The sequence below is a fragment of the Propithecus coquereli genome, unplaced genomic scaffold, assembly GCF_000956105.1.
Source record: "Propithecus coquereli isolate 6110/MARCELLA unplaced genomic scaffold, Pcoq_1.0 Scaffold210, whole genome shotgun sequence".
NCBI classification, from domain to species: Eukaryota; Metazoa; Chordata; class Mammalia; order Primates; family Indriidae; genus Propithecus; species Propithecus coquereli.
In genome coordinates, this window is record NW_012146079.1 from 410,453 (window position 1) to 435,534 (window position 25,082).

A 25,082-nucleotide genomic window follows, 5' to 3' on the forward strand; every position below is an offset into this window, starting at 1 on the left:
GCATGTACCAATCAAGTGTGCTTTCAGCCCAGCTGAAATCTGTAATTAGACAAAGATTTGAATGTCCTTAGAAGGTTATGTATTACATCGGAGAGCACCTCATGCCATATTAACATTCCCATTTCCATAACTTGTATTCAAGAGAACTGTGTGTTCAGATTTATGTATGATATTATTGGAGTAAGCTTAAGAGGGAAGAAACCACTTTCAAAGTGATTGATGGTATATCTGAAGAGTGGAGATAAGGAAAAGTTTATTCTTATGTAATAACATTGGATACCGAAGTAAAATTTCCTCTTGGACTGCTATTTAGCACTGTTGGATTGCAGCAGTAAGTGAATTTGGCCAACCATTTACCCTTTCACTCAAGCATCAATTTTTTAGAGAAAAGACCCATACAGAAATCCTCTTCCCAGTGCCAGCTCTCTATAACTGAAGCTTTGGCAGGACAATGGATAAACTAGACCGTCGAAATAGTGGCTAATGGAGGCTGGGAATGTGTGGGGAATGGGATCTCCATTCATACATAGGAGTAATGAAGATGCATTAAGTCATAACAGACAATTCATTCAACAATTATTTATGCCCTGCTATGTGCTAGGCAGCATTCCTGCCCATGTGGGTCTTACCCTCTCATGAGAGAAACAGACCATGAAAAGTAAGCACGTGTCTCAATTGCAAGTTGAAATTAGTGCTCTGAGGAAAATAAACATGGAACCATTTTGCAGAATCCAAAGTAGAAGAGGTTCATGTAGAAAAGGTGGTCAGAGGAGCCCTTTCTTAGGAGGCAGCATTTATGTGCATGACTAAAGAATTCTAGGAAGCAGGTAGGTGAAGGGGCATGATGAGGGGGGAGTAATGTGATGTGTGAGCGTTCCAGGCAGAGCGGAGGGATGTTCAAGGCAACAAGACAGGAAAGACTGAGCGCTCCCCAAAACAGATGGGGGCCATGAGATGAATTTGATGGAGTAGGCAGGGACCTGATCATTCAGGCCCTTGTAGTTTATGGTAAGAGACTGATATTGATTGTGCATGCAAGAGAAAGTCATCAAAGGTTTTTTTGTTGTTGTTTTTTGTTTTTTAAGAAAGGGAATAACCCAATACAACTTATGTAATGAGAAGATCGTTGACTGCCAAGTGGGTAGGAAATTGAGGAGTGGTCCTGAGAAGCAAGTTAGGAAGTAGTGCAGCACCCCAAGTGAGAGATGTGCCTCTCTAGACGGGGGTGAAAGTGTTAGGGATTGGAGGAAGTGGGTCTATCTGAGATAGATTTTGGAGGAATACCTGCAAAAACTTGCTTTTCACAGGTTTCTGGCTGGATCGGTTTTGGGGATCATAAATGTTTAAGGGTCAGCTCAGATACTGACAAGCGAATGTTAACTAGAATGCTAGAGATCACAAAAGCAAATCTTCTAAAAAGCTTTGGAAAAAGCTGAGGTGAGGAGGAGATCTGAAACCCTGGACATTAGGAAATTCACTTGTAAAACTTAGTTTTCTTAGAAGGATGTAAACTCCTAAGGTGAAGATTAGATGGGAAAGAGCTTTGCTTTTGCTGCTTCATCTTGCCATTTATTAAATTTTGGGAAATCTTCCTCAAAATCCTCGTGTTCAAAAAGAGAAGAAACACTCAGTTAGTTCTAGTTAGAGCATCCCGCCGAGAATTGGGACCAAGGGTGAAGAAAATATCTTGTCCAAAGTTCTTTTGCTTTAGTAAGGATGTAAACATTGTAGCATCTTTTAGTGAGTTTGTAGATTTTTATAAGGGATCTGAGCAATTCTGAATTTTCCTTCAGTGTGTGCTAAAGATGTTTTTTTATGTCTTAGCAGAGTTTATAGTAGAACTATCTTCCATTGCGATATACTTCTGGAGTAAAGATATTTACCATTACTCCTTTAAAAATAACATGTAGCTTATGTGTGTTGAAAACAAGTTCCTATACAAGCTAGAAGATGTTATCATTAAGGGATAATTCTAAATGCCTTTAGGATACTTCGAAATAATATAATGGTTACAATCTGCTAGAGAAGGAGGACCAGATCTGTTGGATTTGTATAATATCAAATTAACAAATTCTTAGATTTGTGTAGGCTTCTGCTGGAGCCTGGATCTTTGAGATAATCACAAATGCAAGAAGCCAAAGTCTCCAGGCAGTTCATTGCCACGTGACATTCTCTCTGCTGACTCTGACCCCTTCGGGCAGAAGAATTCCACCGCACCGCAGTGCACATCCCTCCTCCTGTTCTGCCTCAGGACTTCTCTCCCAGGCATCATTCCTTGTCCTATTAGTGGGAGTGAAGCTTTAGAGGGATGGAAAATGTTTCTTCTGCACTTAAAAACTGGGAGCTATAGGGTAAGTAACGGGGAATCAGGGACTAGTCACGAGAGATAAGGAGGGAAGAGATTGTCTCTCCCGTGTCTTAGGCACTGATCTCTACAGCAGGCTTGAAACCGATGACAGATGTTAGGCCAAGACATGTTAGTAGTTATTTTATTTGACAAACAGAAATTTGTTCACCTGATTTTGCCTGCTGAACTCTGGTTAAGGTTTAGAAGCAACTGTGATAAGACATCAAACTCAATTTTAAAAGGAATCGTTTGTGAAAGCATGTGCCGAGTGTGTGTGCATCAGGGGAGGTGATGGAGGAGGCGTGCGCCAGGAGTGGACATCAGTATCGAGACATTTTGAGAATGTGTATTTCAATACAGAATACAGAAAGAAAATAGGGTCATATTCAGGTGCCTTTAGAGAGGTTTTTAAAAATGGTCTTAAGAAAGTAAGTAGAACGGCCACTGAGCACATAAAGAGACACTCTACATCATTTGCCATCAGGAAAGTGCAAATGAAACCCACAGTGAGATACACTTCATACTTACTAGGATGGCTGTAGTAAAAAAGGCAGACGCAAGTTTTGGGGATGATGAGAATGTATGGAACCTTCACGCATCGTTGGTGGGAATGTAAAACACTACAGCTGCTTGGGAGAACAGTCTGACAGTTTCTCAAAAAGTTAAACATAGCTATCACGTGACCCAGCAGTTTCCTTCTAGATATATACCTACAAGAAATGAAAACATTTGTCCACATGATAACCGGTACACAAATGTTCTGGTTAGCATTATTCATAATATTCACAAAGTAGAAACAACTCAAATGTCCATCAGCTGATGATGGATAAATGTGGTATATCTGTATGATGGGATATTATTTAGCAATTAAGAAAATGAAGCACTGATCCATGCTGTGACCCGGATGGACCTTGAAAATGTTGAGTAAAAGAAGCCAGGCACAAAAGACTATGTACGATATGATTTGATTTGAGATTTCCAGAATAGGAAAATATATAGGGTCTGAACAAAGATGAGTCTTCGTCAGGGGTTGGGGAGATGAGGCGCAGGGGGAGAGGAATGGAGAGTGACTGCTGACGAAGCTTCTTTTGGGGAACAGGAAACAATTCTAAAACTAGATGGTTGTAGATGGTCGCACAACCCTATTAATGTACTGAAATAAAACAAAACTGAATTGTTCACTTTAAATGGGTGAATTGTATGGTATGTGAACAGTAGCTCAATATGGCTGGTTTTGAAGAAAGAAAGAAAAAGAAAGTAAGTAAAATTCTCATAGTAGAGTTGTAAGCATAAAAGTGGACCACAGTTGAGCATAGTGGTCTCTGTTTAGACGGTTCCCAGTTGTGACATCCTCTATGGGTTCCTCTCTTCCTGCTTGGCACACTCCTACCAGTTCCTCTGTGCTGAGGCAGTTCCATATGTACTCAAGGAAAGCAAATCTTTTAACTCTACTAACATGACCATTAGCTAAATTAAAATTTGGGAAATAAATCTGTTGACAAAACTGTGAAAAAAAAAAAGAAATTGAACAGCTTATTTCAAAATAAAAAAGATCATTGATTTAGGTAATTAGGAGTTGACAATAGCTCGATTCTGCACTGATGAAATGAGCTAGTGGTTTCCCTGTGTAAACCCATTCCAGGAAGTCTAAGTCATGTTAAAAAAAATACACACATATAATAGATATCATATGTATGCATATGTGTGCATATTTTGAAATTATTCATCTGTTGCAAACTTTTTCACATCTAATCTCCACAGAAGGAATTATATTATGCAAGTTTCCTTGACACAGGGGACCTATAGTTCTCATGGAGAAGCGATAAATACGTAGAAAAAAAAAGAATTAGATATAAAAATGGTCTAACTACATTAAAATAAAAGAGAAAGGAATAGGTCTTTGCTATGGGCTAACGCCTTGCATCTTTGACTTCTGTTGAATGAACCCTTCACCCTCTCTTCAGAATCCCTGACCCACCTGGTGTCCCCTGTTCCTGCCTTTCTGGTTACTGACACAGGACCACACTCGATGGCCTTCTGACCAAGTCACTGCTTGGGGTTTTTGCTTCTGCTTATCATGCAAAGTTGGGCTTAGAAACTTGAGATGTGGGTCAGGTCATGAGAAGAATTTTGAGCCTATGGAAAGGAGACTTTTGTTTAAGGCAGACAGTAATAGAGACAGACCTTTTATATAGTGCTTACTAGCCAGTGGACACTCAGTGAAGATGAACCGTGCTGATGCTGAAGAACTGGCTGTAGAATTATAATATGGTCTTGATATTGACATTTCTAGTTCATTCAAGTGCCCATTGGTTCAACTACAACCATCGTGGCAAATCAGTATCATGTAACTTGGGTTCTTTGGGTTATGTGGAAAGCTATTATACAAAATTTGTTCCTTCTTAAAGGCATATTTAACTCATCATAATTTAAATTATTGCATATATATAATTTTTTAGCTTTATTGAGGCATAATTGACAAATAAAAATATGTATTTAAGGTATTCAATGTGATGTTTTGATATACATATATATTGTGAAGTGATTATCACAATCAAGCTAACATATCCATCAACCTTTTTTTGTGGTGAGAACACTTATCCAGTCTTTTGGCAAATTTCAAGTATACAGTACATATTATTAATTATAGTCACTATGCTGTACATTTAGTCTGCAGACTTGCTCAACTTATAACTCAAAATTTTTTATTCTTTGACCAATATCTTGTATATCTTATATACTTATTATAATTTCACATTAAAATCAAATTCTAAAATTCTTGGTATTTTAGGACCTATGATTTTGCATTTTTTAGAAAGTAATAATTTTGCAAAGCCAAATAAATGAAAATAGCGCTACACCTAATATAGTTTCTAGAATGATGTAAAACTTTGTTTTACAATTTAGACTTTCTAATTATAACTATAATTTATTAATACATAGATACACCAGAATTCTGTCTGCTCAATCTTTTTAAATATTGTCTTATATGAAGCCTATGAGCATTTTTCTTTTATTTCATTCTATTTTGATTTATTTGGCTTTTGTTTCCTGAGTATGATCTGTAATGAAACACTTAGGATCTCCGATACCTTGAATGTCTTTCTAAGCCCGAAAACTTTATTTCATCAACTTCATCTGTCACTTTATCTCGTTGGTAATACTGAACATTCTCTAAATAATCCATCAGCGTTGTCTCCACTTCTCTCCCACATGGCCCCGGCCATGTCCCACTGCCAATTGATTACAGAGGCCGCTGCCTTCCTTTAGGACTAGCAGTGGGGCTGGCACCCGAGTGTCACGCTCGGTATCTAGATGAAAGAAAGTGCTCCTGGCCAACGTGTCTCCACAGCTCATTGATCTCTCTCTGCAGAAAGGCTGGTATGTCTCCTTGCAGATTCCTGTTTTGAATGATTTAAAACTTGATGCTGAGCTATATATAAAGTCCTGTTTGGATAGTTGTGCCTTACAGAGCGAAGATCATCCTGAAAGCTGCCACTCCTGCCTTTACAAAAAGAGCATGCAGACCTCTCCTAGAGCAAGCTACCCTTCTAGAGCCACTGCACTGTGTGGAATGAGCTCATGGTTATAACTGGCAACGCGAAAGCTAAGGCAAAGAGGAGCATGAAGGTGTCCCTGTGCTAGTGCACCGTTAGGAAATAGGCTGCCCTATCCCTTAGAGCTTCAAACTTTCTGGCTTTTTGGAAGGAAATTTTAATTTTTAAAAAGCAGTCATTTTGATGAGGGCAAAATTCCAGCTATATTGGCTGAGTCTGCAGATGTTTTGCTGTGGGCAGATTAGACGCGGCCTCTTTAGATAAATACCGTCTCTTTTTGGCCTTCACAATGTTCTGCCCCTGGAGTGGTTCAGAGGATGAGCTGGGAGGTGAGCTGGAGTGTGCCCTCGAGGAAAAGCCAGCATTAGAGAGGGCAGCCTGCCTGCTCCCTGGGAGGGTCTGATCCCCTCAGTTCCATTAACCCCAAAATGATGTTTGTCTCCACCAAATTAGGAGTCATGGGGGACAGAACTAGTAGAGCAGCAGAGGAAAATGTACTTGATTTAGTACTCCAGCAGGTAACACCCAGTAAGGAGACACGAAAGAAGTGCAGTGTTGGGTTTTTCAAAGAATAGAGACTATCTGCCCTTATACTAATGATTTAGTATTTTGCTCTATACATTTAAGCACTATTAATATTCCCTTGTTTTATAGTATGGGCAGCTAAGATGGGCTGCATTTACTATCACTTAAAATTAAGGTATATAGCCATTCACACTTTTTCAACAGAATATATTGAATGCTCATGCTATTTAGACATTTATTTAGAATTTAAAATGTCGAGAAGTAGAAGTTTACATGCAAGAATCCCCACGCCTCTAAGTTTTAATTTGTCAGAAAAAAAATGTGTCAGAGATAAGCCTCTAAAATTTGTTGGGTGAGGCAAAAGGACAAATGCAAAAGTACTTACTCTTTAATCTTTAAAATATTCCAATTATCATTACATATTTAGATAATACATATTTTGCAGAAATAAAGCACATCAGAAATGAAAGCGATCTTATTTTTACGAGATGGGATTAGTTTTAAAAATTAACCTCTGGAGTTCAAATTCCTGTGAACATTTTTGGAAAGTTTGATAAAATTCCATTTGGCCACTTTAAAGTTTTCTAAGTGTATGGGGGAGGTAAATAAGATGAAGCACAGTTAGGAAAAAAGTATCTTTCATCAGTTAAGGGAATTTCAGATGCTCCCAGATAACTCAGTAGCTTTCATTTTAAACATCACACTAGATGTGGATATTAATACATTCTTAACTTCATGTGCAATTTTTAAGACAGAAACACTCATCATTCTCTACTGACTTTGTATGTGAGTTTATTTCCCACAACCTCTGATTAATTTTCTTAGTGTTTTCCTTTTACACAGTCCAAATAAGATAGGTAGTAAGAGCATGTGCTTGTAGTTGAAAAGACCAGGATTTGACATATGTCCGTGATAGTACCTGTGTATCCTTGACAAGGTAATTTCTCTCTCTGGGCCTAAATTTCCCCCATCCATAAAATGAAGATACACAAAGTATCCCCAGTTCCTGGACTGAATTTAAAGAATATACCGAGTATAAAGCACTCTTTTACATATGGAAACTTCTCAGTTAACATTAATTGCTGTCATTATCATTTATATATCAATGTTGTTCTAAAAGCAATAAATGTAGTATCAGAAAGATTTAGCATTAAATAAATTCATAGGAGCCAGACACCACACAATTCTATTCTATGAACAACCCTTCCCTCAATTTGTATTCCTACAGTATGAATTGAAGCACTATCATTTATGGGCTCTTTGACCTTGGGCTATTATTTAATCTTAGTCAACTTTGGTTTTCTAATTTGTACAATTGAGATAACGATCTCTCAAGTACTTGCTATTGAGGCTGTTCGTGATATTAAATGCGAAAGTTCCAACACAGTGAATAATTATTAAAAGCAAGTTGCATAATGATACTGTTCTCAGAAAAGCTAAGAATAAAATATTCACATCCAAATTCTTAATATAAGTGGTCATTTTTTATTTTCTACCTGATTGTTTAGTGAATTCCCTAATAGGAATAATGGAATTCACAAACTTTTGGGACAATTAGAATAGATACAATTTCATTCATAATTTTATAGTCCAGAACTATAATCTATTGTCTACAATTTGGAGACTCAAAAAGCTCTGAAACCAAAAGCGTATTCACAGGTTTGTGGCAAACTTATCTGTCAGTAAAACTTAACTTACGTGGGGCTATTTATAGTCTTTCCTCATCCCACTTAGGTGACTGTTGATATGTTTACTACAGAAATATTAAGGTGTTTAATTATTCCGTGCTATGTGAGGCCCTTTTGATAGCGTTGTATACCATATTCCTGTCTGAAATTGGAAAAGTTCTGAATTCTGTAATGCATGTGACCCCAGGGGTTTGGAATAAAGGCTGACAGAATGAATGGATATCTGGCTGACTGAACCATGTACTCCCTGGATCTTCTGCTCTCTCTAGAACGACACAGATAAATCCAGTCCTCTGTTCCATGTAATGAATCTTCTGATATTTAAGGTTAACTGTGGAGATGCTACCAGGTTTTCTGTTGCCCTGATATGATATCTCCAGTTCTCTTCATTGTTTTGGAGTCTCTTTGGACTTTTCTGATTCACTTAGATTCCTGGTCAGCCTGGTGATCCTCTGATGTTTCAGCTACGCCCTTGCTGGTACCATGAGTCATACAACAGGTCACACTTTGCAACTTCTCACCGCTTTCCAGCATCGGCAGGCCAAACTCTTCACCCTTCTTGCTCCAGGAGAAATTCTCCAACTGGACTATTTCAAAATCAGTGATACCAAGCTAAGGTAGATTCGCTAAGGAATGGATGTCCTGGGACGAATCCTGGGAAGCATGAGGGGAACAGAAAGATTTTCATTTTCCTCTATAATTGTTCCCCAGATACTGCCTTCCATGTTCTTTAAACTGTGAAGGCCACTTCTGCATTCTTCACTCAAAACATATGACTTGTCCACATACTTTACTGAGGTCATTAACATGTATGTATTTATTAACATATCTGCTATATGCCAGGCACTGGAGTTGCGATCCCAACCAAATCCCTGCCCTGGTGGAGCTTGCATGATAGTAGGGAGGACCGATCATCGATAAATATATCCCAGGGCTCTGATGAAAAATAGAGCAGGGCAAAGGGAAGACAGTTATAGGAGGTGGTGTGTTTTATATAAGCCGGCCAATGTCTCTGAGAAGTGACGGATAGGCATGGACTTGAAGGAAATGAGAATAAACTAGTGGATATCTGGAGGGAGATCGTTGCAGATGGAGAGAACAGCACGTGTGAAGCCTGAGGGAGGCATGTACCTAGGAAGGAGGCCCACGTGACTGGAACAGAGGGAGCGAGAGTAGCAGGGTAGAAGGCGAGTTCAGAGAGCAAGCCTTGGGCCGGATCGTGGAGGCTGGCGGGCCAGGAGTAGGACAGCATCAGGAAGAACCATATACAATGCTGCTAGTACCAGGGTGAGAAAGATGAGGGTTTGGCATCTTGGGGGAATGGGTGACATGCACGGGAGTGGCCTCTGTTGAGTGGTTAAGAGCGACTGCCTGATTAAATGGGAGCAGAGACAGTGGAGGCAGTGACGATAAGCAACTCTATTGAGGAGTTTGTATATATGAAGGGTCGCAGTGAAAAGAATAGCTAGCAAAAGGGGGATGCGTTAATGTTTTGTTTTGGTTTTTGATAGTGGGATAAGCAGCATATCTGTAGCTACACAGAAATAATCCAGTAGAGGAAATATTCTGACCCTTGTTTTCTCTTAATATGTGTGTTTCCTTGATCCATTCCTGCCTTGTATCTCCCACATTTTATTCCTTAATTAAGCCAGTCTTCCTCTTGCATAATTCTAAACTATTATGATATAAATAGCTTTGTTGTACTCGTTTATGAGTTTTGCAGGGAGGAAATTGGATAAACTCCCTATAAACTAATTCCTATGTCTTAATAGCCCTTGAGGTTCCCCCCTCAATCTGCCACCAAAAATTCTTTCTAAAAAAATAGGATACAAATGATATATACATATCAGCCATGCTATAGAAGTGTCAAAAACCACAGTGTAAGTACCAATAGAGCTTAACATTATATCTCACTAGCTATAATCAAAAACTTTTCTGAACTGTAGGGAAAGATGAAGAAAATATTTTAACACAGGTGGAAATAGTAAAATGGTGTTTGCATAAAAAATGTCAAATGTAGTAAACAGCACTATTCTCCTATAATAAAAGATGAACTTTGCTGTCAAATACAATCTTATAATAGTTTGGGCTGTCATGTACGGCAGAAGTTTTTGTTTTTGTTTTTTAATTTACTGTCATAAGTTTGTGGAACCAGTGATTGTCGTTTTACCGTTTTATTAAGGAAATCTAAAACATCCTGGATATGTACAGAAAGAACATGTCATTTCTACAGGACTTAAAAGGCACTTCAACTAAGCTACTTTTGTGAATTTCATGGAAATTCAAGTCTAGCATGGAAATAAAATAGTCTCTGCTACAAGATACATGAAAAAATTTTTTTTCTAAATCAGAGACTTAAAAATATTAATGATGAACAATGTGATCAGAAGCTTAAAAATCCTAACATAAATGAACTCCAGTATTCTTATTTTAAGAAACTGTTCAGCTTATCATTTGAGTGTTGAAAAAAGTTCTAAATAGCACCTTTCAGATTTCTCAGTTTTTTTTCTGATATTATATCAATTCTTTGTGGCAGAAAGAAGGATACTCTTGGTTTTACAGAATAGAATTCAGGCTCTTTATTTACAAAATGCAATGTGAACCTTGCTGTTTCTCCCTTTACTCTCTAAAGCACTTATATTTTCCTTCTTCAGCAGCCCAGATCATCACAGTTGCAGGACTCGTCCCAGACACTAGCCACCTCTGACTGCTATTCAGTCGAGACTGATGCGGTTTGAGATGATGAAGTATGCTAACTTCATTTATTCTATTAGATAGAGCTCTCAGTTCTAACCCTTTACCAGGATAGATTACCCAAAAATGACATAGCATACTTGAAATATTGGTTAGCTTCCCTATCCTGAGAAATGCCCTCACCGAGTTCAAGGTTCATCTCAGTTTACACTGAGGATTTGTGTGGGGGAAAAAAATTGTCCATTGAAAAACTTCTGTAATCCCCTATATTTTTAGATTTGTACTGACTACAGCTCACATCCCTTATTTAGAGAACCATGTCAAAAATTCCCCCTAGAAATTAGAATCAGTAAAATATGCATGCACACATGGTAGCAGGTTTTTTTTTTTTTTTTTTTCTTTTTTTGAGATAGAGTCTAGCTCTGTCACCCTGACTAGAGTGCAGTGGCATCATCATAGCTCACTGCAACCTTAAACTCCTAGACTCGACTGATTCTTCTGTCTCAGCCTTCCGAGCAGCTGGGACTACAGGCGCACAAGCCATGATGCCCAGCTAATTTTTTTCTATTTTTTGTAGAGAGGGGGTCTTGCTCTTTCTCAGGCTGGTCTTGACCTCCTGGTCTCAAGCGATCCTCCTGCCTCGGCCTCCCACAGTGCTAGGATGACAGGCATGAGCCACCGTGCCCAGCCGTGGCAGTTTTATCTTCTCCAGATAAATCTTACATGCTTTCCTTTTTCAAAAATAAATGGTATAGCCCATTGTGTTTCCATTACTACTTTTGCTTGAAAAGAGATCAAAATTTGTCTAATGTCCAGAACTTCTCCCCAGTATCTGATAAAACACATATACCTGTTTTCTAGTTTCTCTTTTAAAATAAGTCATTCAAACTGACACATCTTATATTTTCAGAATTGTAAAAGATTCAGTCTTTTAGAATCAAATGATTTTAAATATAAATATAATAAATAATACATGTAAGTGAATATATAAGTAATGTGTATATATAATGCATAATATAAATGCATATGTTAATATAAGTAAGAAAGTAGATAAAGTAGAAAGACGATGATATTGATGATTGCATATTCATTTAACAGTGTAAGTGTTGTTTGTTTTTTAAATTTTCCCAGACATTATGCTGTGCTCCAGGATAGGGGTTCTCGAAATGTGGCTCCTGGACCATCCCGTTCCCTGGGGACTTGTTAGGGTTACAGATTCTTGACTCCCACTCTAGACCTGCTGATCATGGGTGTAGAAACAAGCAGTCTGTGTTTTAAGAAGCCCTTCAGGTGATTCCTCTGCTCACTCAAGTTTAAGAACCATTGTTCTAGGTCTCAAGTGATAAAAAGGTGAAAATAATTCACAACATGAGCTACACTTTTACCTGCATCCCCTCCTCCTGTTTGTCTTCCTGCCTTCTTGCATCCCTGTGTTGTCTTCTTTCATCTTTCCCACGTACATGCATCGTAAGAGGTGACATAGCACAGTGGTTAAAGCTTAAGCTTTGAAGACAGATTGTGTTTGTCTGGATTTGAACTACAAGGCTGCCACAAATCCGTGAGTGACCCTGAACAGGTAATTTGACCATTTTAAGTTTCATTTTCCTTATCTGTAAAAGTTGGGTGTAGGACAGCATCAGGAAGAACCATACGTAATACTGCTAGTACTAGGGTGAGAAAGATGAGGATTTGGCGTCTTGGGGGAATGGGTGACATGTACAAGAGTAGTCTCTGTTGAGTGGTTAAGGGCATCACTCTGCACTGTCTACCTTATGAGGTTATTGTGAGATTAAAGGAACTAATATCTGCAAGCCCTCTTGGCCCAGCGACCGGCACACTGTAAGGCCTCGGTGAGTGTTGGCTGCTACTGTGATGAGCCAGGCGCTGTGCTGGGCATGGGATACACATCTGGAGGGACAAGGCTCTGTCTGCCTTCAGGGAACTTACATTATAGTGTCTTTAAGATGCTCATTCTATGGACAGTCTCTAAAGGGGAAAAGATATTGAACTCAGGAAGTAAATCGGAGGTCATCTATTCCAATCTACTTTCTATTGTAAGAATATAATTTTTACAAGACTAATAGCCAGACATTAAGCCCAGGCTTTGATTCCCTTTTTAGTGCTAGGGTGATACGGGCTCTGAAGTCAACCAGATCTGGATTCTCTCCTTCATTCTTCTCTTATGTGACCTCAAGAACCTCTCTGAGCCCCAGGCTCCTCGTCTCTAAAATAGGATGATGACATCTCTCATGTTTGGTCACCAGGTGGCTAAATGAGATGATGCACACGAAGTGCTCACTGTCTCTGGCACACCCCTGGCTCACTGCAAATGTTCATTTTCTTCAAGAGGAAAAAAAAAAACAAGACCTTTTTTTTTTGGACATCTCCAATTGCTGGGATAGTTTTCCTCTTCTCAGATTAAAACGATGTCTGTATAAATTTTATCAGTTGATCATTTTTCAGCCTTCCTCAGCATGATGCTTTAAGGAATATAACTGAATATAAAGACACCCTCTTATCTTCTTTGAACATATCTACTCATTGTATATTAAGCATCCTCTCACATAGCCATCAGTGCTCTATTTGGTTCACAGACATCCCTTGAGAAATTCTTTAAATGCTTCATTGAAATGAAGATATATTACATCCATGTCATTTATCTTTTCCCCTCACCAAGGAGTTGGTGAAGCCAGTTTGACGTGATTTCATGTTGAAGGCTTGTAGCCTCCTGATCCTCAGACATTGAACACAAAATTAGGTCCTCTGTAAGACGGAAGAAAGTAGAATATCCTAAACTATTCCATGACTTTAAATTTTATGTATATTCACTCAAACTAAATTGTTATTTGCAGATGGAGTTATAACAGTAAATCAGTAAACTCAAAGGTCAAGTCAAATAAAGTTCTGGGTAGTTTACTCAAAATGGGATTTGGATATCCAGACATGGCTGAAGAGTTTGCCGGAAGAAGGAGGCCAAAAAACAAGAGATTGAGATCTAAGCCCAAGTTATTTGCCAAAATGTAGCCCTGTGTTTTTGTTTTTTGTTTTTTTTTTAGTTGTTGCACAATTTCCCTGTGCATCATGATTCATTTATTGAGTCAGCTATTTTTTAAATAGCTAGTAAATACCTTAAATACCTGTGTGATTTTCAATATCATGCCCTGGGAATATAAAGATGGCTATACATGATCCCTCAGCTCAAGGAATATATTCAGCAAGGCAAAAAGACAAGAGTTGTAAGTCCTCTTCAAAATAAAACTCTGAACAAAATTATGTGAAAGCATAGAGGATTGTAGAAAGAAGCCTGCCTGGAAGGTCAGATACTTTTCCTATAGGAAGCTAATTTTGACTTAACTTGAAGGACCCCATAGGGGAGAGCACAGGAAAAGCAAAAGAGAATGGGCAGTCCCAAGGGAACAGATTTAGCAAAGATATCCCACAGGAGTGGGGACGGTTCTGTGTTCTTGGGGGCCTAGGGAGCAGTGTGAAGAATTAGGGGAAATTAGGTTAGCTGGAGCCAGACTGTAAATGGTCTTGCATTCCTCGCTGAGGAATTTAAATCATTTTTGTTCTCGGCAAATGAATAAGTGGCTGAGATGATTCCCATGTTTGTGAAGGATGGATGCGACTTTTACACATGGACGCCAGTCTGCAGGGTATGGCAGTGGTTCAGGTGACATGAGGGGGCTTGAAAAACAATAAGGGACAGTGAATTAGGTTGGGACAAATTTTAAAATCATTACTGAGGAATAATTAACAGAATTTGTTAACTCTTTGCATATGCATGGAGGGATGGTGAAGAGGGAGAGGAGGGATTCAGAGGTTTATCAGGGAACTGGACGAATGGTTTGAATGGTTATGCCCTTAACCAAGGTCCAGGCCGGTGAGAGGGAGAAGCCATCCCCCTCCAATCCACAAGGACTTGGAGCTTGAGGGCAAGGTCAAAGCTAGAGGTACAAATCTAAAGGTCTTGGAGTCGAAATGATAGTTGGAATTTACAAAGTGGAGATTCCCACTGATACCATAGAGTTAGGACTAGAGTGTTGGGGGAGAAAAAAAAAAGCATTTGAGGGGAAGTTTAATAAATACACAGCAAAAGAGATTAAGGAAGCATGTCCAGAAAGACAGTGGGAAAACTCAGAATTTCCCTGAGGACAGAAGGGTCAGAGATTTAAAGACTTAGGGCCGAGTTAACCGTTTCAGAAGCATCAGCATGGTGGAGAGGTAAGACTAGAAAGCTGCTGGTGGATTTGCCAGTTAGGGAAGTGTTGACAGCTTTGTGATTAAACACAGAAGCAGATGTGAATGATGATCTGTGTGTGTATGATTTATTTGTTTTGTTTGTTTTAAAATGAGGGAAAAACAGCATTCACCCATACTCATTTTTACTTATCTGTAGCCATTCTAAAATTATGGGGGAAAGATCACCATTTCTGAAGTAGCTCACCAAGAATTATAATGTTCTGCATCTTATAGAATCTTAGACAGCCATCAAAGAGATGGGAGCTACAGGGAATTAATTTGGTTGGTTGAATATATTTTCTTAAGAATAAAGGTCCTCTCATCTCTTTCCCCACCCCATACATCCCCTAAAAAATTGTTTCATGAAACAATAATACGCAAAATATCTGCATCTTAACTTGATGTTCATGGGAGGAATACCCTTGTGGTTTCTGGAACATAAGCATGGAACATGCCTATCTAATTATCAAAGAATCCTAGGTTTTGGACTATGAACATTCCTCAAAATTCAGCTCCTGTTGTTGATACAAGTGGCAGACTTGCTTTGTGTATCACTATGAAGCAAGAGGAATAATACCTGTGTGTGAGGCATCTGTGCTCGTCCCAGAGCCCCAGGGAGCTGGGGCCCCGCACCTCTGGACTGCTGGGCATAACGTTCTTGTACATTTAATGTCCATGACTGAGCAGCATGAAGGATTTTTTAAAGCTTGGTTTTCTCTGTGTCGGCAGTTACTCTGTGCTCATTGTGACCGCTGTCCATAACCACGTGGCGTGCAAATGCGGTGTTTTCTCTGAAAAAGTCAGAGATTCTCAGCGATGAGATTCAGAAATGTGTGCCCGAGGAAAGTTCTTTTTCTTTGAGATAATGATAAGTGACTTTGGGTTGATTTTGTTTCCAGTATATCTCAGAGGTTTTGTGGTTTTGCATGTATTTATTTAAAGTCATTGAGGTTATAAACAGACAGAAGACAGAGCCAGGAATAAACTTTCCCAAATCACCTTTAATTCCACAAGGCATCTAATACCTGCTTCTGGCTTTACCTGGCGAGAGAGACCCACAACTCTTAAGCTGACATCCTAACCAGCCTTTGTCTGGAGTCTCTGTCGCCTATGTCTCTCCCTCTCCCTCCCTGGACTGGGTGTGTCTCTCTCTCTTTTTTTTCTTTCTCTGCTGGGTTAAAAAAAAAAAAAAACTTAAATTTGTTGGCAGACATGACGGCGTTATGTTTCAGCGCAGAACATTGTGAAATGGTAGTGATGATAATTATGTCTACTCTTAGTTTATTGTTAGAAGACCCATCTCTGCTCTGTCAGGACCTCAGACCTGTGACATGCCAGCTCTGTGCTGCACAATCTCTCATAGGCTGGTAGATTCCAGTGGTGAAATCAGGCTACTCCCAGCAAGCCAAGTTGGAGCCAGCAGGAAATGAATCCGTCTGCCACAGATACTTATTTAGACCAAATTATTAATGTTTAGTGGCTCCCTTTCTCATTCGATTGAATGATGAGAGCATATCTGTTTTCTTGATAAGATTGTGGCCAGCTTGGCGTTTGTTCCCAGAGGTAGATGAAGAGTATTCTGCCTGCAGACCAGGCTGCAGGGATGTCTGGTTTCTTTTCTCTGTAAGTGCGCCAGAGTGTATCTCCCTTATTCATCTCACGAACTGTTTTTAAACTTAATCACACTGAACATTTTGTATATGTTTGCCTGACAATAAATGGGTCTGGGGCTAGGGAGGGAGAGTGTAGAGAAAAATACATCTTTATTAGGAGAGAAATGAGAAACCACTCTCCTTGTTTAGAATAACCTTTAGTGTAATGAGCCCGGTTATAGTACGGGTGATATTCGAGAAACTTTTCATTTGTTTTGAAAAACACCAAGATAAAAATGATAATGGGAGTTTAAAACTAGTTTTAACAGGTCCTATGCTAAAAAGTATTTTCTATTCTCTCACATCTGTCTTCTCTAATATTGGAAACCTTAAAAATATTCTAATTCTTTTGGACTAAGATTTTCTTCGCTTAATAACTTACTTTTATGCTTAATACCCTAAAACCAAATGAAGCTGTTACCACTTAGAATATTTGCATATAAGGAATAAAAATCTATATAAATACATATCTATATAAATGTGTTGAAATTTATTTAGCTTCTTTTCAGGTACATTTATAACTTTATCTTTTAGAAGATAAATTTAGTATAAGAATTTTTTTAAAAGTAAATTCGAACTTAAGCTTTAATACGTAGAGATGTTTTGTTTTCATCTGGTCATTTTTGCCCAAAACCCAGAACACAGTTTCAACTGGGGGATAAACTCAGAGTCATATTCTTCACCAAACGCTTTACTTCTCCTGCGTTTGGGTCTCTGTAGCATCACATACTCTGTCATTACTAATTAATGATGTCACATTTCTTTACCTCGATAAGCTTGAATTTCAGGTTTTACATTCATTCTAGCATTACTTTCTGTCTGTAAGGACAGCCTGCTGGATGAGCAGGTTGGAGGGGGCAATATGACTAGGTATACAATATCTCAGAGTCTTAGACTCTTTGAAATTTAGAGCTATGATGTCCTGCCTATCTGTAAGTCAGACTGTAGGCTTCCCTAACCTCCCAAACACAGCTCTAACCCTCAAGTATGTGGGAGTTGGGGTCTGGGGAAGAAGCTCTGTGACAGCTAAAATTACTGCCTCCAAGTCCAGAAACTCTATTCCTTTAGCTAGAACTAAACATGGAATGTTATTGCTCTAATCTGAGGCACCAGTTAAATCAGCTTAGTTATCTGGTTTTCTCCTCTAAAGAAGATAGAAATTATTGAAAGGAGATAGAGTTTCTGCACAAGGCAGGCATGCTGACTTTAGAGAGAAGTAATCACAGCCTGCCATCCTACGACGAAACAGAAATCATAAAAAGTACACACAAAACCAACATAGTATCGGGTCAGCGTATGGGCAAGCTGTCTTATGTATCTTAAGAGGCCTTAAAGGGGTGGCCCTATAGTGTAGCACATTGCAACAGAGATGTGTCCACTGATGAACATGGGCCATCAAGTAAAAATTAAATCGTTCCCTGTATTTAAGAAAGAGAAAAATGTAATTTGTTTCAGAAAAGCACTTTATTCACAATTGGTTGTACAAAGATCAGTTTGTGAAAAAGGCAAGTTTCCATTATTTAGAAATCACACACTCATTCATTCATCTCTTTCTGAGCACTGCTAGAAGGAAATTTTGCTTTTGGGTAAAATTTGTTTTGCTCATATTCGTCACCTACTCTGTTTGCCAAACCTGATTCCGTATGCCTATTGGCTATTTCCCATAATTAAATTCTCCCTTGAAAGATAAAGAATGCCTCATGTTCTTTGATTACTCTTAGTCTTCCATTTAAGAGATAAGTACATACCTTTGAAATTTATTTAGCATGGTTCTGTGTCTGAAGTTTCATAGACAATAAAAAATATTATGGCAAAATACTAACATAATCCTCAAATTTTATAGCTATTATCTACCATTTAGTATCCATGTCTTCCATCTAAAAGATAATGCTACATTTCCTGTTTTCTACTCTCTGCTTTCTGTGTGGTTGTTTATTTTTCCCCCAAATCATAAAAAGTGATGAATGAAGTTTCTTTTCACTATCGTATAACTTGGTTTTGTTCATAGTTTCCTTCTGTTATCTAGATTGCTAATTAGAAGCTGCAACTGTTAGAATGAGCCTATCACAGATGTCATCCAAAATTTTTACTTCCCTTTTTAGTTCTCTAATAGAGTAAAATCTTGATTAACAAATGGCCTTGCAATCCCCCTTTGTGTGAATGCAACCACATTTAAAAAAAAAATGTACCTTCACAAATCTCGCACGAGAGCTGTGTCTCTGCATAACATCCATAGACCCCACCAAGACTGAAGGTTAAACTCAAGGACAGGCCAAATTTAGAAGCCTGGAGACTACCTTCAGTCCAGCTCTGGTTTCTTCTCTCAATATACTCTTTTCTCTTCACAGTGATTGCTTTTTCTCTTTACAAATGAGGTGTTGTCCTTTTTAATTTCCTCCTCCATCCCAAACAGAACACATTGGTCATTTTTATTTGTTTGAAATGTTATCTCCACCATGCCTTTGCACTTGAAGTCTTTGATGCCGAGCTGTGAAATGAACATCTTTTTCTCTACTCAGTTTAAGACATGTTAGGCATCATGGAATGAGGACCGAGGCAGAAGAGAAAGAGGATGGAACATGCACAAGCAGTTACTCAATAGACCTAAAACTATAGCTGACAAAATCTGCCACGACAGCCCAAGTGGAGAGTCCAAGTAGGATAGGTGCGAATATCACAGCTGGCTCAGACCCTCTATGTACCGACTTCCCCCTCATTATTTTTCTGATTTCTGCCAACTCTGGCAATGTATCTGATCTCCAGGGACACATTCTTTTTTCCTGCCTAAAGTGTGGAAAAATTTTTTTGTTGTCAGAGTTTTGTTGAGATAGAATTGGCATTTGGAAGAAGAAACATTTTCTGGGAAGCTTAAATGGGGTGCAACTCACAGAGCGCTGAAGGGAGCAAGTTAATGTGGTTTGGATTTGTGATCTGGCGGAGCAGAGAGGCCTGAGAAAGTGCTGCCCTCTCTCGGGTCAGGCTGACGGCAGGGCTGGGGCTTCCAGGAGTGTTGATACCTCAGTTGCAGGCACTGTTTCTCAAAGTGGTGCTCACAGGCCACCTGCAACACATTCTACTGGGTGCTGCTTCAAGATGCATCCCAGAAGGACTAAATCAGACTATATATGAAAGGGCCTGGTGAGCTACAGTTTAACGAATTGTCCATTAATCTTCTGCTCCTAAAACTATTTAAGGTTCCGGCTCCCCAAATCATTTACGTGCATGTAGCTGGAAGTGCTTGCAATTACGTGACCGACTCACCCTGGTTATACACATGAGAAACTTAGGCATAAACCAGAAAGCCAGTTTGGACTTTTGCCCCGGGTAGTGTGGGGATCCTATGGCCGCAGAAAGGAGAACTGTTCATGGTTCATGAAGCTCGGTGTGGTCTTCTTTGACTCACTCTCAAACTTTACATGTAGTTCTGCGTGTCGGAATCCTCTTCTTTCACCCTCAGTCCATTTTCCCTTTCCAAGGAAATTATGAACAATTAAGATGTATCTGTTTAACAAGGCTCAGCTGTCTACTTGTTCCAGAAAGATTTCAATCTCGGCCCACCAACCCCAGGAACCTGCTGTGGGACAACCTAGGTGGTTGCCCCTAATGTACCATTGTCGTTTACTTGTTTATATGTGTGTCTGTCTCCTATTAAACATTGAATTTAATTGTCCTTATAAAACTGAGCTGCACCCAGTGCCTGACCTGGAGTTACTGCTCCATAAATGATTGTCAAATGAAAGGATGAGCTAAAAGATCTCGTGAGGCCTGCTTGATGCATGTTCTCGGTTTTGATCATCTCTGCCTTAAGGAATGACTGGATGTGTTTTTCTGTAAAATTAAATATGTTTATATTATACTTGGCTTTCTGTGATCCTTACAAAAATGTGTTTTGAGAGCAAAATAAATAGGGATAGGGAGAAAATTAAGATGCTTTGAGGGTCTAAATACTTGTGAAGTACATTTTTTAAAATGCCACAAAATGCTTTAAAGAGCTCCAAGTAAATTTAAGAGGGGATCTACTGGATTTTGGCTAAGTGCTGAAAAAAAGTTTCCTTAATTCCCTATCCAAATACTTCAACTTAAATTTACTGGTAGCTATTTCAGAGGAAGATGGGAACTCTGCAGTCCTTGGTTTGTTATAAAGAAAATGTTTTTGTCTTCAAATGTTTAGAGGAAGGATTAAAGGCAATTTATGGCTAGGGTAGAAAGTAATAAAAGTAGTAACAATGGAGTGTCTTCTAAATTGTCATCATTTTCTGGAATTACTAACAACATCAACCCAGCAGGCATTTTATGTCCAAAAGGAATTACTTTCATTCGTCATGCCTTAATGTAAACTATAGCATCAATCTTGTAGCTGCAATGGTGGGATTGTTTGCTCCATTCTATTGTATAAAAAGAGAGGTTGATTCAGTTATATAGATGAATTCTATCGTTAGATATTTTGCCACAGGACTCAAGAAATATATTTGTAATTTATTTCTTTCAGGAAATTAGGTTGCAAGGTCTACATAAAAGGAATTGTATTGAGATCAAGCCATAGCCTTTTTGGTTTCTCCAGAAATACTCCATTTTTGATTCCTAAGGAAAAAAAATCTATAATAATAAAAAATAAATTAACCTAATAGGTTATTTTCCTTCCTGTAGCTCCCTTTTTTATTAATAAAATCCCAGTTTACAGATGTCTTACTATTTGTTTAATTAAAACAATCACGACTGTCTATAGCATTTTGCAATTTATAAAGAACTTTTAAAATACAATTGTATTTAATCTTTGCAACAACTCTGCGTAGTAATAATGGTAATAATTTAATATATAATTGAGCCCTTTCACTATTTGAGGGAATACTGAGCTTCAGGGGTATAAGGACATTACCAATGTCAAATAGTAGAGCCAGAACTTAATACAGGACTTGTCTCCAAATTGCATCTTCTTTTAACTATACCTCTGGTAAATTCAATACTGTTTTCCTTGGCATGTATGTTTGTAAAGAAATACAAGAAATGTTAAAATGTTATTACTGCTCACTCTTTTTTATCTGTTATCAATTAAATAATTGGTTCCCATGCTTGACAAGCTAATTTTTTAGAAACCGCTCAAGTATTTATTGCAAATGCCTTTCATGCATGGGTGTGTATGGTGTAGAAAGTGAATCTGAATTGTAAATAAGCATGTGAATTTTATATGATATTCTGTGTTTAATTCTTTTAATGCTTCTAATTTATGTCCTGGTGCCAATCCTATTTATGTAATAGAGTCAATCTCAGTACCCTAACCTGAAAATAAGGAGTATTTCTTTACTTTCTTGTATATGAGATTCCTTTTATATAAGATGAAATGTATACATGCTCTGTATCGAAATTCTAGTGCATTTGTGTACTATTCCATTGGATCATCCTTTGATTCCAAGTTAAGAATCTCCAGACAGATTAGTCTAATATAGCTCCAACAGTCTAGGTTTTTAAATCAAATGTCAAATAACATTCCTGTGTGTGGGGTATTATTTTCTTCAGTAATTCAAATTCTTATTGAGTTGAGGCTTGCACACTTATTATAAGGTGGATTGCAGTGATCTATGTAGGTTTTTGTTTAAATACATGTGTCTTTTCCCCTCTCAGAGTAAAAGAAGCTGAAGAGGTGTGTAGGCAGAAAAAGGGAAAATCACTTTATAAAATAAAACCAAGACATGACTCTGGAATTGTAAGTATTTAACTTTACTGGTTTTTAACTTGTGATCTTCTTTTAAACCCTGTTTCCATAATTTATACAAATTCATATAATAATTTAATTATGTTCCTCAAGTTTGGGTAAATAACAAGCTTCTGACTTGAAGAAGCCCCTTTTCCTTATGCCTTTAATCAGACCCAGAATGCTCTATATTCAGTATTCAAAACTTAGCAATGAAGATAAATCTGCTAAGGGTGTCCATGTATGTGGATATGTTCGTGTTGGCAGGTGGTGGGCAGGAGGCCATCTTTTACTTTCTTTATTATGCACGAGTCATGGCACAGGCTGCATTTGAACCCACAGTGACCATTATAATTGAATTAGCTTCATTGGGATCTAAAACATGATGGGAAATGCCAAGAGCAGCGCCATGCTTTGCAAAGGGTGCGTGGACCTGGTTCATATCCACAGATGGCTCCACGGAGCTGGCTCCTTGACAGCTGTCGGACCATAGTCTGAGTTTAACAAGCTCATCTAAGTTTCCTTCAGGCCCATTTCTCCCTTAAAATAAAAATGCCAAGTTGTGTACCCTGGGAGGGAAGGACTTGGTTAAAATGACAAGTTTTCCCTTTTTATACTGAAGATGTTTTGTTTACCATTTTGAGGGATTATCACACAGTGCCACGGTGTAAGTAAATGGTGCTGTTTTAAATGAAAAGCCAAGTTAGGGGATAAAATAGGAGCATTTTAAATTGGATTAGTCTAACATAGTCTAAATGGAAAAGACATTAAAATAGCCCAAGTTGGGATATGATTAAATAGCCCTATTAACAAAATATTAGGAATTATGTCTTCATTTAAAAGCTATTTTCCTTTTGGTTTGTCTGTATCAAAATGAATCTTATCTAGTGACAAGTACTATATTATGGTTCAGTGTATTTTCTGCTCTTTTCTGATAAAAGATCAACTCTAAAATTGTGATGAATGAGGAGGAATAATTATTTATTAGTGAACCTCATTACCATGCTGTTATAAGGACAGAAGAGCTTTAATCATGAATTGAAGCAGCCAATTCTTTTATCATATTTATTTATTTGTAGGATTGAGGATGAGAAAGGGTGAGTTGGTACTCTTTCATGTAATTTTAAAAGCGTTTTTTATTCTTAAAAATACTTGGTGATTTGTCTTGATGAAAATTCTAAAAGATAAAGATCCCACTTACATTTTTTTCCTTTCTGGCTTGGTGGATCTTTAACCTTTTCTCAGAAAATGTGATCCAAATCAAAAGGTCTTCTTTGGGGCACTCTAAAGTTCTCTCTAACTATAACTCTTATCTGGTGTATTTCTTTTCAGAAAGCAAAGATAAGCATGAAAACCTGAACAATGAAAAGCAGAGTGAAAATGAGTCATCGCAATGACTTTCACACAATTCAGCTGACCTGAGGGTGGGAAGAAAACTGCAACAATTCTGATCATTTTTCTTCTTGACCTCTTGCATAATCTTCGTGTTTTCTAGACAGTTCACTAATTGTTGAATTTTACTGTATATTCGTATAAAAATACAACAGCACTAGACCAGTGGAGAATTTGACACCTTTTCTTTTTGTAAAAGTTTATGGTATTATGGCGATAGACCAAAACAGCATGTATAAGAGGCAGTATCTGCACTAATTCTGAACATGCTAAACATTAACCTAAAATTTACTTTTGTGAGAATATTCCTTGTCACGACAAAGACACTTTCCTTTCTACTGACAACCAGTACTCCACATCACTGCATTTAGATACATGGCTAAAATGTTACCTCTAGTGAATTGTTTCAATTTCACATCTACATATAAATTTTCTATTTTAAAATTTAAGTACCATTTATATATCATAATCAGTGCTTTCCCAACTCTTGGGTTGCTCTCCATAACTATATATTTGTGAAAGAAGATTATCATTTTCACAAGTCAGGTAATGAATAGAAAAAAAATACAACAAAAGAAAAACTCTTTCCTATAAATTATTTAATATAGGCAGAAATCAGAGTTTTAAGTGCAAAGAAACAGTAGTGGTTTTTCCCTAGTGTTGTTTTATAGTCTTCCTACCCCCTTCAGTGCTTCCAGTGTGTATATTACCATTCTTCAATGAAATAATAGGGCATTTAACAAAGATCGCTATGTGCAATACTGTTTTTAGTGTTTCTATTTCAATTTTTTTAGGATGTTAATTTTTATGAAAATAAAATGAGTTAATAATAAAACAATAGTTAATAATAAAAAGAATTCTGTGTCTGTTATGTGAATATTGCATAAGGATTCTTGTAAAATACAGCCATCGTGTTTAGCATGGGGTCAGGGGTGAGGGAAGGAGAGAAAATAAGTTAGTCTGCATATTCACATGCACAAAAAAACATGCATACGGTTTCAGGAATTCAAGAGCTTAAAGCCCATCAATGATACCTCATTAAAAAAATTCTGATAAAAATACTTCTTTATGTCTTGAACTAGGATCTCTATCCTAAGCTCCAGAAGACTTTCTGGTCATTTCCAATTGGATGTCTCACCATATCTTAAAATTCATCATGTGTAAATTCAAACCCAGCTTGTCATCTTGCCCTCCATGCCTGCTCATTCTTCTGTGTTACCTGTCTCAGTAAACAAAGCCACCACCCATTCAGAAACCTGAGCTCCTTCCTGACATCTCACTCATCTCCCGGTGGAT

General features: G+C 38.0%; 1 protein-coding gene across 1 annotated transcript in view; it reads left to right on the forward strand.

The window, feature by feature from the left end:
* FMN2 (formin 2) overlaps positions 1-23,753 on the forward strand; it is a 343,234-nt gene extending 319,481 nt beyond the window's left edge. Inside the window, 2 exon segments of the mRNA XM_012644334.1 lie at positions 22,325-22,406; positions 23,727-23,753. Of these exon segments, the coding sequence (XP_012499788.1) occupies positions 22,325-22,406; positions 23,727-23,753 (109 nt within the window).
* The last annotated feature ends 1,329 nt before the right edge of the window (positions 23,754-25,082 follow it).